General features: G+C 45.3%; 1 protein-coding gene across 3 annotated transcripts in view; it reads left to right on the top strand.

The window, feature by feature from the left end:
- CYTH4 (cytohesin 4) overlaps positions 1–12,941 on the top strand; it is a 187,112-nt gene that overhangs the window by 109,310 nt on the left and 64,861 nt on the right. For all 3 annotated transcript variants that reach the window (XM_033929891.1, XM_033929890.1, XM_033929892.1), the window contains exons 8-9: positions 3,435–3,583; positions 4,366–4,477. In XM_033929891.1, coding sequence (XP_033785782.1) covers positions 3,435–3,583; positions 4,366–4,477 — 261 coding nt within the window. The remainder of the gene's footprint in view (positions 1–3,434; positions 3,584–4,365; positions 4,478–12,941) is intronic.

Here is a 12,941-nt window from a genome sequence, read left to right on the forward strand (position 1 = left end):
AAATAATAGTGAAACGATCAATATACATAGGAGATTTCCAAAGTTATACAATAGTATCCCCTTGTACACCCCCCCTTTGTTTCTCCCCCCCTCAAAATAAAAATCAGCAAGTCCAAAAAAAGTCCAACTGAGAACTCCAGAATACCCTGGTTCCATGAGTCATCTACAGAATTGCAGTATAGGTCAAAAACTACTCTCCGTCCTCCCTGACCCACACCATGGAAAGGTACAATGAATGGTATAGAAATGGAGAACAAGGCAGCCATGAAAGGAAGAAGAACAGGGATGCATTAACAGCATAAATATTCTACATCAAAGAGAGAAAAAAATATCATATGTGCAGAGGACATATACAGAGCAAACACCCCAAACCCACCCATCCAGAGAAGCTCCACTAAGACCAAAATGCTAACACGTAATTCAGGGCCCTGGACTCTTATGGGCCCCAAGAAACACTAGACAGGAGCTCCCCCCTCCCCCACAAACAGGAAACTACTACTCTGCAAACAAAACTCAATGATAACACAGACAAGAACAAAAAGAAGAAGAAAGAGAGGGAAAAAAGGGGGTGGGGTGGAATACCCCATATGTGGAGAGGAAGAGAATTCCAAAGGTAGGTGGCAGCAAAATAAAAAGTACAATGTCTACTAGTGGGCTTGTTTAGGATTTAGCAAGAGTAATCAGTGATCGTTTGTGGAACACAGAAGACAAACAGGGGTATAAGAAATAGTGTGAATTGCTAGACAATCCTGTGCATTTTGAACGTAGGAGATAATACCTTAAATATGATAAGCTGTTCGATAGGGATCCAATGGTATAGAAATATGAAAATATATCTTTTAGAGTACATAGAAATTCATATTTGACAGAAAATGGACTGATGATGAGATAAGGGGAATGCATTTTACTGGCAAGAGTAGGGATATCAGCTTTGGTGGATGCCTGGAATGCGCTCCCGAGAGAGGTGGTGGAGAGGAAAATGGTGACTGAGTTCAAAGAAGCGTGGGATGAACACAGAGGATCTAGAATCAGAAAATAATATTAAATATTGAACTAAGGCTAGTACTGGGCAGACTTGCACGGTCTGTGTCTGTATATGGCCATTTGGTGGAGGATGGGCTGGGGAGGGCTTCAATGGCTGGGAGGGTATAGATGGGCTGGAGTAGGTTTTAACGGAGATTTCGGCAGTAGGAACCCAAGCACAGTACCGGGTAGAGCTTTGGATTCTTGCCCAGAAATAGCTAAGAAGAAGAAAATTTACATTGAATCAGGTTGGGCAGACTGGATGGACCATTCCAGTCTTTATCTGCCGTCATCTACTATGTTACTATGTTACTTTTAACAAATAAGATTTTGTTAATGTAATACAGAGGTGCTTATATGAGGGATCTTAAAAAAGATTCTGCACTTTTATTTTTTAAACACTATTTATTAAATATTTCAAAAGCAAATTATACTTAAACACCCTGTTGCCTGACTGACTAGTCACATAACATTCTATGACATGCCCTCTTACCATTTTTCCCGCCCCAACTATTTCCCACAAAAATAAGAATGTGCGGAAACCTTTTGAAGAACCCTTGAATATGTTAAGGTATAGTACAAAATAATCCTTGCAATATTAAAAAATGGTGAAGATTAGCCAATTGAAAGCTATAAACCCAATCTATAATAATAAAACCCTAGAATGCGCATGCGCTGTCGAAAGTCCGTGAGTCCTGGTGGCGTGAGGTGTGCTTCTGTGCCAGTCCTCCACGGCGCCTGCGCTAGCTGGAGGCCGCCAGCGACTCCTCCCTCCCGCTGCCGGTCCTCTTCAAAGCGGCCTGCTGAGGTTCGCCAGCCACTGTAGAGAACCTTGCAGGCCGCTCTCCATCTTCCCGATGCAATGCAAGAAACGGTGAAGAAAACTATAAGAAAAAAAAACAAATCCAGGTAGGCGAAGGCGGGACAGAGGCTATGATCGGCAGCGGCTGCTGCTATTCCTCCAGCCGCCTAGCTCCTCTCCGCTGGCCCCGGCCGGCAACCCCCTCTACCCCGTCCTATCTGCTCCGGTGGGCCGCGCAGGAGAAGGAGCGGATGAAGCAAGAAAACTATAGGTAGGCGAAGGCGGGACAGAGGCTACGATCGGCAGCAGCTGCTGCTACTCCTCCAGCCGCCTAGCTCCTCTCCGCTGGCCCCGGCCAGCAGCCCCCTCTGCCCCATCCTCTCTGCTCCAGTGGCCTGCGCAGGAGAAGGAGCGGATGAAGCAAGAAAACTATAGGTAGGCGAAGGCGGGACAGAGGCTACGATCGGCAGCGGCTGCTGCTACTCCTCCAGCCACCTAGCTCCTCTCCGCCGGCCCCGGCCGGCAGCCCCCTCTGCCCCATCCTCTCTGCTCCAGTGGCCTGCGCAGGAGAAGGAGCGGATGAAGCAAGATCACAGCACAAGGGAGACCGTTCAAAGGGAAATGCAAGGGGGTTGAAAAAAGCGAAAGGTGGGACGGGAGGGGGAGGAAGCCTAAAATGAAAAAAAAAACCAAAAAACAAAAACCAACTTTATACAGGAAGAGGAGTCTCTAGCACCCGTTAATGTAACGGGCTTAAAGACTAGTTCTATATAATCTGCCTAAAAGACTGGTTCCAACTAGTACAGTGATAAGCACGATTCTGTGAGTTAGGTGCAGTGTATAGAATCGTGTTTAATGCTGCCTAAGCAAAATTAGGTGTCGCTAGATTTCCTAACTTTAGATGCACTCAATTTATGCCAGGGTTTTCTTTGCCTAAATACCTGTGTCTAAATTGGGTACCTAAGAACATCTAATTCACAAAGAGGTAACTTAAAAATATGCCCTTGATCTTCCCCTATTTATGCCCACTTTTAGGTAAGTGCTTTGGACTAGGCGCCTACGTTACTTTTTATAGAATCGTCTTTTTTTGAGTTAGGCACCTAACTTTCGATTAAGTCCAATTAAAGCCAATTATGAGATGTTACGAGACCATTATCGGCGCTGTTGAAGCCTATTAATCAATTAAGTTGGGTGCCTACATCGACTAGGCATGCCAATGTACACACCTAACATTATTATAATAATAATAATAATTTATTTCTTATATACCGCTATACCGTGAAGTTCGAAGCGGTTTACAATAAAGATACATTTGACAGTACATGGGATACAAGTGGGTTACAATAAAGATACTTTTAGTCAGTACATGGGATACAAGTGGGTTACAGTAAAGATATATTTTTTATGTGAATACATAGCTTAGTTTTGTGTTTAAATGTTTTTATCAATTTTAACAACCTAATACAATCATCATTTGGTAGCCTTAAAAATATAATAATTAAGGATCAAGAACAAAATGTCCCATTAAAGTACCATAATACTTTAGGTGGATTATATAGAATTTGCCAGTATATCTATATTTAAACATATTTATTTCATCATAATACAGATACCTGCTATGTCCTCTCATTCTCTGTTATAATGCTGAACACCAGCCTGCACAACCCAAATGTGAAGGATAAGCCCCCTCTTCAAAGGTTTATATCCATGAATCGAGGAATCAATGATGGCGGGGACCTGCCAGAGGACCTGCTGATGGTAAGAATTGCTGGTCTTCACAAGCCCTCCTCTGCAACTTCTCTTGAATTTTTGGGATCTACTTGGGATCTGGGTTGGCCACTGTTGGAAACAGGATACTGGGCTTGATAGACCTTCAGTCTGTCCCAGTAAGTTCAAAGTTTGGATTCTAAATGTATGCCCTTTTTCAGCCAAATTTAGGAGGCATTCATTCCTCTACTTAACAGGTATGGGAACTGAGGCATTAAGTTGTGGATGTAGTAAAGTGGAGAAAGTGATTTGAGAAAAGAGGTGGAGATTGATTGCATATAGAAATTGTGAAAGCAAATGCATTATGTTTGAATTAAGCTTCTATGGTAGAATTTTGGGGCAATGACTTCCAGTTTGTCAGTCTCCAAACTCGCCTCCCTCTACATGCTGCCAACATTCTCTGCACCTAAAAAATTAAAGTGCATCTGATTTTTCATTCTGGAAATACGGCACCTTTCAAACTCAACCCTAAGTAAGTCTTAAAATCAGATTTTGGATGCTAAGCAGGGTTATGACTGCTTACAGTTTGGAGACCACCTTCAAAAACCAGGTGCTGAGGTTTGCAAAAGTCAAAACCAAACCACAGGTGGGGGGAAATCATAAAAATCTTTTAAAAAGATAAGGTAATTACTACCCACCACCAATACATTTTCTCAGTTCTGGGAGGCTTGAACTTCAATGCATGTGGAAGAGTGTTCATGTGTGCATGCAAGTGTAATGTTAATAGATATTTCCATGTGTATCACTTATAAATTACTCTCTGCAATGTACAGAATCTCTATGACAGTATCAAGAGTGAACCGTTTAAAATTCCCGAGGATGATGGAAATGACCTCACTCACACATTCTTTAACCCAGAACAGGAAGGCTGGCTGCAGAAGCTAGGTAAGAAAAGGGAAAACAGAGAAATCCTATCTTCACTAACCTCTACTGCACTTCAAATGTTTTTTTTCTTAACACCCCCCCCCCCCCCCTACTTCCTGCAAAGATTCTCCTCAAAATCTACTCTGGCCTCTGAATCCCTCAAGCCCTGTCAACTCATCACTTGACTTGAGATCCTGAAAGGTCCTTCACTTTTCTCGCTGCATTTCTGTCCAATCTCTGTTATTTGCTGCCATGGCCTGAAAGAGTCCTCCAAATGCCCACATGGGCATTCCATGGAGATTTCCCTGGCTATGTTTATTTCTGTTATACTTTTAGATGGTGCCAACAGTGAACAGGACACTTCTATATACCAAATCCTTCATCTTAAAAATATACAATGACATATTGACTTAAGCATACATTGTAACAAAAGCTACCTACTGGATACAGTAGGTTGCTTGTAAGATATACAGTACAAACATTGAGATACATTTTAAATAGGAGTAATTTTACAAAACATTTTCCATATTGGAAAGCATGTTTTTCATACAGAAAATGACTAATGTAAAACTACAAATGACATTTTTTGCATGATCTATAGTATGGCCCGGATTCTATAAACTGCATCCCGATTGTAGGCAACTGTAGGCATCCTACAGCTGTCTAATCAACCAATTGGGATGCACGTTTTTAAAAAACAAATGCTCCCCAGGGAGGCCGCCTATTATTGAAGTCACCTCCAGGAGCCTAGGGAGGCCCGCAAGCCCACCTAAGTTCGCCTAAAGCTAGGCGTTAGCTTTAGGCGAACCTAGGCAGCCCTACGCGTCTCCCTAGTAGAGCGGGAGATGCTTACAATGTAGGCCAGAAAAATTCTGGCCTACATTGTAAGTAGACGCGGCTGCTATACTTATTGTGGCAAAGGATCTCCCTGCCACAATAAGTATAGAGGCCGTGGCCGCCAGTCTCGTCCTCCCTCCCCCCCCTCGAACAATCACGGCAGGAGAGAGCCCAACCCCTCCTGCCAGAAGGCCCCCCACACCCCGGACCCCCTGCTAACACCCACCCTCGGACCCTCCCTCACTAACCCCCTGTGGACCCCTCACTAACCATACTAGTTGACCGGCTAGCCGGGTCTTCCTACCATCCTTCTGGCAGGCCCGCCTCCATCGAAATTAAATGGGCCCACCCCACCCCGGCCCATCCCACACTTTCCTAAAGTGAATGTCCCAAGTGCGTAAGGCCCCTCCTATGGGCGGGGCCTTAGGTACATGAGCCATAGGTACATGGGCCACAGAAGGGGCCTTAGGTGCCTGGGCCAATCAGGCCTTAGGATAGTATGGTATGGGCCACGGAGGGGCGGGCCTGCCTCATTTCGATGGAGACAAGCCTGCCGGCTGGACTGTTGGAAGACCCGTCCGCCTGGCCAACTAGTACAGTTAGGGGGGGGGAGTCTGAGGGGGTTAGTGAGGGAGGGTCTGAGGAGGGATGTTAGAGGGGGTCCAGGGGGCCTTTGGGCAGGAGGGGTTGGCTCCCTCTTGCCAGCGCAATCATTAGGGGGTGGGTCATCTTCGTGCAGGAGGGGTTGGGCTCCCTTCTGCCTCCGCGATTGTCGGGAGGTGGGTTGTCTTCGGGCAGGAGGGGCTGGCGGCCGCTATACTTATCGCAACAGGGAGATCCCTTGCTGCGATAAGTATAGTGACTGCGTCTACAGTAACCCGGTTCTGTAACGGGCATCTTTAACATGGACATCGGTTACAGAAATGGGTTTATTTTAGGCGGGTCTAGGCCTGATTCTGTAGAAGACACCCATCCCGGGCGTACTATACAGAATGCCGGCCTATGTGCTCTTATGTTCAGTGGACCAAGGAGTTCCGTAAGTTAGATCGTCTTTTTGTCCTCTTAGCGGGTCTTCGTAAGAAGTACAGTGCTTCCAAGGCTACCATTGCATGCTGGTTCAAGGAGGCTATCACTTCAGCATACCTTCTCCAAAAGAAGCCTGTTTCGGAATTTCTCAAAGCTCATTACTCTCGGGGTCAGGAAGCTTCTTGGGCTGAATCTTCTCTTGTAACTCCAGTGGATATCTGTAAAGCTGTGGTTTGGTTTTCTCTTCAATCTTATGTTTGTCACTACCGTATGGATGTTCTGGTGCATCGGGATGTGGTGTTCAGGGAGTGTGACCCCTTCAGGGGTCCTACCCAGGATGGGTACTACTTTGGTATGTCCCATCCATTTCTGTGCTGGTCTAGAGGGACGCAAAAAGGAGAAATCAAGTCCTTATCTGCTAATTTTCTTTCTTTTAGTCCCTCCAGACCAGCACTTGTCGTTTAGTTCGGTGTTTTTTCTGCAGGAATTGGTTGTTTTTTGGTTGTTGGGGGAGTTTATAAGAGCAACGGCATTTGGTTTGGCTGGTTTACCTGGCAAACTGTGGGGCACTTTTGAAAGTTCTTGTTCTAATCAGTATCCAACAGTGTTTGGTCCTTTGTCTTTTCCATGTGAGTGTGGAGCTGGTATGTTATTATTCAGCGTAGTTGATTTCTGCTTGGCTATTCATCAAGACTGATTGTAATAGGGACTGCACAGCCCACTTGTACGGAAGTCAAAAATTAGTGTCTCAATCTCCACCTGCTGGCAGAGAAGCATAAACCCATCCGTTTCTGTGCCTGTCTTGAGGGTCTAAAAGAAAGAAAATTAGCAGGTAAGGACCTAATTTATCCTTCTATAATATATTTGGGCACACTGGACAACAAATTTTTCCAAAAGTTTTGCTTCCTTAAAATAAACTGCTAATTATGATACACCCCTTCAAAATAAACACAAATATAATTTCCAACTGACTGTATCAAAAAGGAATTTTGAGAAACATATTCTAATGCACAAAGTTTCTAATACACTGTGATAGTTCACTATGGCTAAAAGTGCTTTCCTGCTGATTTTCGCTTGTACTCAGTGTCTGGTACATCTTGTTACAGTGTCCAACAATAGTCAGCCAGCATTGATGGATTCCAGTTGCCCTGATATCTTTATTTTCCATAATGGCAATGTCCTGGTAAAATCTTTCACCATGTTTATCGCTGACTGCACCAAGATTTGCGAAGAAGAAGTCCAAGTGTGAATGTAGAAAATGCATCTTCAGTGACATGTTGCACTTCATGGTTTTGTATGCTCTAAGAAGTTTGTCAACCATCTGAATATAGTTTGGTGCTCTGTAACTGCCAAGAAAATTCTCAACAACATCCTTGAATGCTTTCCAGGCAATTTTATCTGGCCCAACTAACAGATTTTCAAATCTCTCGTCATCGATAACGTGTCTGATCTGTGGACCGACAAAAATACCTTCTTAAGTCTTGACGTCAGTTATTAATTATTAATTGCATTAGCCTGAAAGTATAACAAGAAATTGTAAAAATGTACTTTTGTTAAAATTGTACGTGATAGTAGTGTCTGGTCTGGTCTGGAGGTTTTAAACGAGGTTTTCATGATCAGCAGCTACAAATCTGTAAGATACACTTGAAAGTGTTGAAGAAGCAAAACCTTGTTGTCCAGTGTAATGCTATAGAATGCTATTTTAGCCTGGCATCCACATGCCTACATGCGAGGGATCTTCAAAAAGTTTCCGCAGTTTTAATTTTTTAAACAGTATTTATAAAATATCTCAAAAGCAAATTACATCACTTTTCCGCATAATCATCATGTTTTGTGACACATTTTCCTCAGCATCCTACTACTATCTTCTTATTGCCATCAGAAAAGAATGCTTTTGGTTGAGCGCGAAAATATGAAAGTGTGTAAACTTTTTTTAAGAACCCTCTTATATATGCCTATGCTTACACCAGCCATAGATCTGGCCTAACTGCAGTTGTGTACAGGATAACTGGCAGTGTTCTGTAAATAATAAGTGTAAATGGCAGCCTTGCCTAGGCCCCTCCCATGTGAACATCCTCTTTGCATTTACACTCTATGTCATTTACATGCAAAGGTTCTAGAACAGAGGTATCAAAGTCCCTCCTCGAGGGCCGCAATCCAGTCGGTTTTTCAGGATTTCCCCAATGAATATGCATGAGATCTATTAGCATACAAGGAAAGCAGTGCATGCAAATAGATCTCATGCATATTCATTGGGGAAATCCTGAAAACCCTACTGGATTGCTGCCCTCGAGGAGGGACTTTGACACCCATGTTCTAGAAGGTTAATGTTCAGCTGTTAGATGGTAAGTGTTTTGCTCACTGCTGATGCCATTATTCCTATATAGTCAAAGCCAGGACCTGTGGTGGGCATTTAGCTGGTTAAGTGCTGCTGAATATTAGCAGCTAGCCCCGACCAAATGATTAACCGAACAGCAGCCAGCTAAATTGCTTTGAATATAAGCACCCTAGTATTCTGTATATTTACTCATTCAAATGCTGCATAAAGCAAAGATACTTGCCTTAGCAGACATTTTCTGAGGACAACAGGCATATATTCTCACATGTGAGTGACATCATCCATGGAACTTAGTACAGACACTATCATGTGCACTATCATTTTAAATTATTATGGTAGTGCCCATACCGTGTATGTGCCGGTTCCTTTCCACCCGATGTTGGCAATGAGCCATGCTAGACATGGGCTTAGGGTACTGGAAAGGCCCATATAAGGATATGTTAGCCCATTTACTAGGGTAGCTTAGCAAAAAGATCCCTAAATATCTAGAAGGTAATTTTCAAAGTCCTTTATAGAAGTAAAACAGTGTTATGCCTGCAAAAAATTGGATTTTATAAAATTGGCCCTTTATATATAAGTTAAAGAATACACACAATGCTCCTATCCCTGAGGTCCCAAAAACAAGATTTAAAAAATGAATTTTGAATACAGTTTTAAAATTGGAGACCAGAATGATCTGTTATAGCCAGTGGCGTACTAAGGGGGGGGGCGGGAGGGGCGGTCCGCCCCGGGTGCCAGCCATGAGGGGGTGTTCCCGGCCTTGCCGTTCATTCCCCCCCCCACCACCCCCGAAGGACCGCTCGCCCCACTGACCTTCCTGCACCACCTGTGAAGCAGCCCGCAGCAGGATCGCGACTTCAGCGATACCTGAGCTGCTTGGGCGCTGCTTCCTGCGCCGCGTTCCCGCCCCTCCTCTGACATCAGAGGAGGGGCGGGAACGCGGCGCAGGAAGCAGCGCCTAAGCAGCGCAGAGATCGCTGACGTCGGATCCTGCTACGGCTGCTTCATAGGTGGTGCAGGAAGGTCAGTGGGGCGAGCGGTCCTTCGGGGGTGGGGGGGGGACTGAACGGCAAGGCCGGGAGCATAGGTAGTGCTGCTTCATAGTGGTGCGGGGAGGCCAGGGGGCGAGCGGTCCTTCGGGGTGGGGCGGGCAGGCAGGCAGGCTTTCAAGGAGGAGGGGGGTGACAGACAGGCAGGAAGGCCTTCAAGGGGGGACAGGCCTTCAAGGGGGGGGACAGGCCTTTGGGGGGGTGTGCAGACCTTCAAGGGGGAGGGACAGGCCTTCAAAGGGGGGCTGGCAGGCATTCAAGGGAGGGACAGGTCTACAAGGGGGTGGGACAGGCCTACAAGGGGGTGGGATAGGCCTTCAAGGGGGGGTGCAGGCCTTGAGGGGGTGCAGGTCTTCGGGGGGGTGCAGGCCTTCAAGGGGGGGACAGGCCTACAAGGGGGTGGGACAGGCCTTCAAGGGGGGTGCAGGCCTTCGGGGGGGTTCAGGCCTTCGGGGGGGTGCAGACCTTCAAGGGGGTGCAGTTCTTCAAGGGGGGACAGGCCTTCAGGGGGATGCAGGCCTTCGGGGGGGTGCAGACCTTCAAGGGGGGGACAGGCCTTCAAGGGGGGGACAGGAAGGCAGGCCTACAAGGGGGGGACAGGCCTACAAGGGGGGGAGGACAGGCCTTCGGGGTAGTGCAGGCCTTCAGGGGGGTGCAGACCTTCAAGGGGGTCAGGCCTTCAAGGGGGGGACAGGCCTTCAAGGGGGGGACAGGCAGGCAGGCCTTCAAGGGGGGGACAGGCCTTTAAGGAGGTGGGACAGGCCTTCAAGGGGGGTGCAGGCCTTCAAGGGGGGACAGGCCTTTGGGGGGGACCCTGGTTTAGAAGTACACGGAGGGAAGGGGGTGTTCAAAGAGACATGCATATGCCAAACTTTGGGGGGGAGGAAGAAATAATGGGTCTGAAAATAGAGGAAAGGGAGAGAGATGATGGACCATGGGATTTAGGGAGGGAAGGAACAGAAAGGGAGAGAAATTGGACACAAGGGATGGTGTGGAGGAGGGATAGAGATACTGGATAGGAGGGTAATTGGAAAAAGAAAGGGAGAGATGGTGGACTCGGGTGGTTGGGAAAGAGGGAGAGATGCCGGATGAAAGGGTAGTTAAGAAAAGATGGACCTGTGGAGGGAGATGAAAAAAAGGAAAGATACCAGACTTCCTGGGGAGGGAAGGGAAATGGAAAGGGAGGACAGAGTTGGCAAATGGATGGTTAGCATGCAGAAAGAAGGAGACCCCAAGTTATCAGAAGAAAACCAGAGCCTTGGACCAACAAGATTTGAAATATAACCAGACAACAAAAGGTAGAAAAATTAATTTTATTTTCTGTTTTGTGATTATAATATGTCAGATTTGAAATGTGTACCCTGCCAGAGCTGGTGTTGGACTGCAAACGTGAGCTAGGATTTAACAGAGAGAGGAAAAGTCCTTTTTGTTTCTTTATTTTATTTACACCACAGCGCCAGTGTGATTAGGAGAAGCCAAAGGGGGTGAAAAAGGATAAAACCCACCAGGAGTTTTGAAAAAAATCACCCAACTGGGCAGGAAAATCGAATTGAAAAACCAATTCAATAGGCTGAATCGAATCAAAATTTTTTTTCCTGAATCTGGCAGCATTAGTTTGCGCTACTGTCTTAGACTTTAGGACCTGGGATTGGGGAGAGATGGCATCCTCAGTACTTTATAATGCAAGTGAAACGAGGATTTGGTCAGACTTTTGAAGGGTCTGCAGAAAAAAAATATTGTATAGGCCGGGGACATGAGACAGCAGGAAATGGGAACTTTTCTTCCTTCTATTTTTGTGAATGGAAAGGCTGAGGATGTCAGAGAGTTCAGTTAAAATATGTGCTTTATAAGAAAATATAATAATGTGTTTTATAAAGTTTATAGCAGAGCTGGCCTACCCAGTGAGGTGTTCCTAGTGGTGGTGGTGGCAGCGTGTCAATGTGTTGAGAGGAAGAGGTGGTCTGGGAAATTCTACTGAGCAAACTCCGGGCCCATTTCCACCCCCCAGTTAGTCCACTCCACTCAACTGGTTCACACACTGAGTGGGTCTTTGGGTGTTGTTTTGGGATCTCTTCCAGTGGTTTATCTCCTTCTGGTCCAAGGAAGGAAACTTTGTTATCCTTAGCATTGACCTACAGAATATGTTTGTAACAGCGCTGCTTGTGTGGCATTAGGCTATGTAGTGATCGAAAGAAAAAAACAGACCTTTGCACATTTTTGCACTATATGGTGGGTGTATGAGGAGATTCACATTTCCTGCACAGCTAAGTCCATGTGAAGTTACCTTGTGCTGTATTTGACATCTAGCAAGGTCTCTGTTTGAAAGGAAAGATCTAAACTTAAAAATGAAGTGGCCAGAAGTTATGGTAAAAGCAGATAGTGTAGCTGGTTTTAAGAAAGATTTGGACAAATTCCTGGAGGAAAAGTCCATAATCTGTTATTAAGACATGGGAGAAGTGTCTGCTTGCCCTGGATCGGTAGCATGGAATGTTGCTACTCTTTGGGTTTTGACCAGGTATTAGTGTCCTGGATTGGCTACCATGAGAATGGGCTACTGGGCATGATGGACCATTGGTCTGACCCAGTTAGGCTATTCTTATGTTATGTTCTCATCTGTAGGGGCCTTTGTTTTCACTTCTTATTTTAATGTATTTTTTTTCTGGGAACTTATCAGTGTTTTTTATAATGGGAACAAAAATGGAAGAGAATTAATGTGTGTGGGATGAGGGGGTAACTAATTTCTTCAGCTAAATAATTCAATCCACCTCAACCAGACATAGGAGAACTCATGCACCATTCACACACCCTCCAACCAAAAACGTCAAAAGAAAAAAACTGTTCGACAACCTCCTAGCCATTCGAGCTGCAACACTCGACCCCCAACTCTACAACCAATTGACATCGACCACAGACTGCAAAACCTTCAAAAAGAAATAAAAACCCTTCTATTCAAAAAACACATAAAACCGAACTAACACAATCAGAACTGTCCCAAGCATCACCTGCAACTACTCCATATGTACTTCTGATGTCATGACAATTCAGACATAATTTATGTTATGTTATGTTTGGAATATAAGAAAATTTTCACTGCCTGTTTCTATTCTGACCATTTATTCCGTTTCATGGTCATTACAAAAAAATATTTTTTACATGGGGGGGGTGTCAAAAAATGATGGGCCCCGGGTGCAGTGGCGTACCTAGGGTATGTGGCACCCGGGGCCCATCATTTTTT

Source organism: Geotrypetes seraphini, chromosome 2, assembly GCF_902459505.1.
Source record: "Geotrypetes seraphini chromosome 2, aGeoSer1.1, whole genome shotgun sequence".
In the NCBI taxonomy this organism is placed as follows: Eukaryota; Metazoa; Chordata; class Amphibia; order Gymnophiona; family Dermophiidae; genus Geotrypetes; species Geotrypetes seraphini.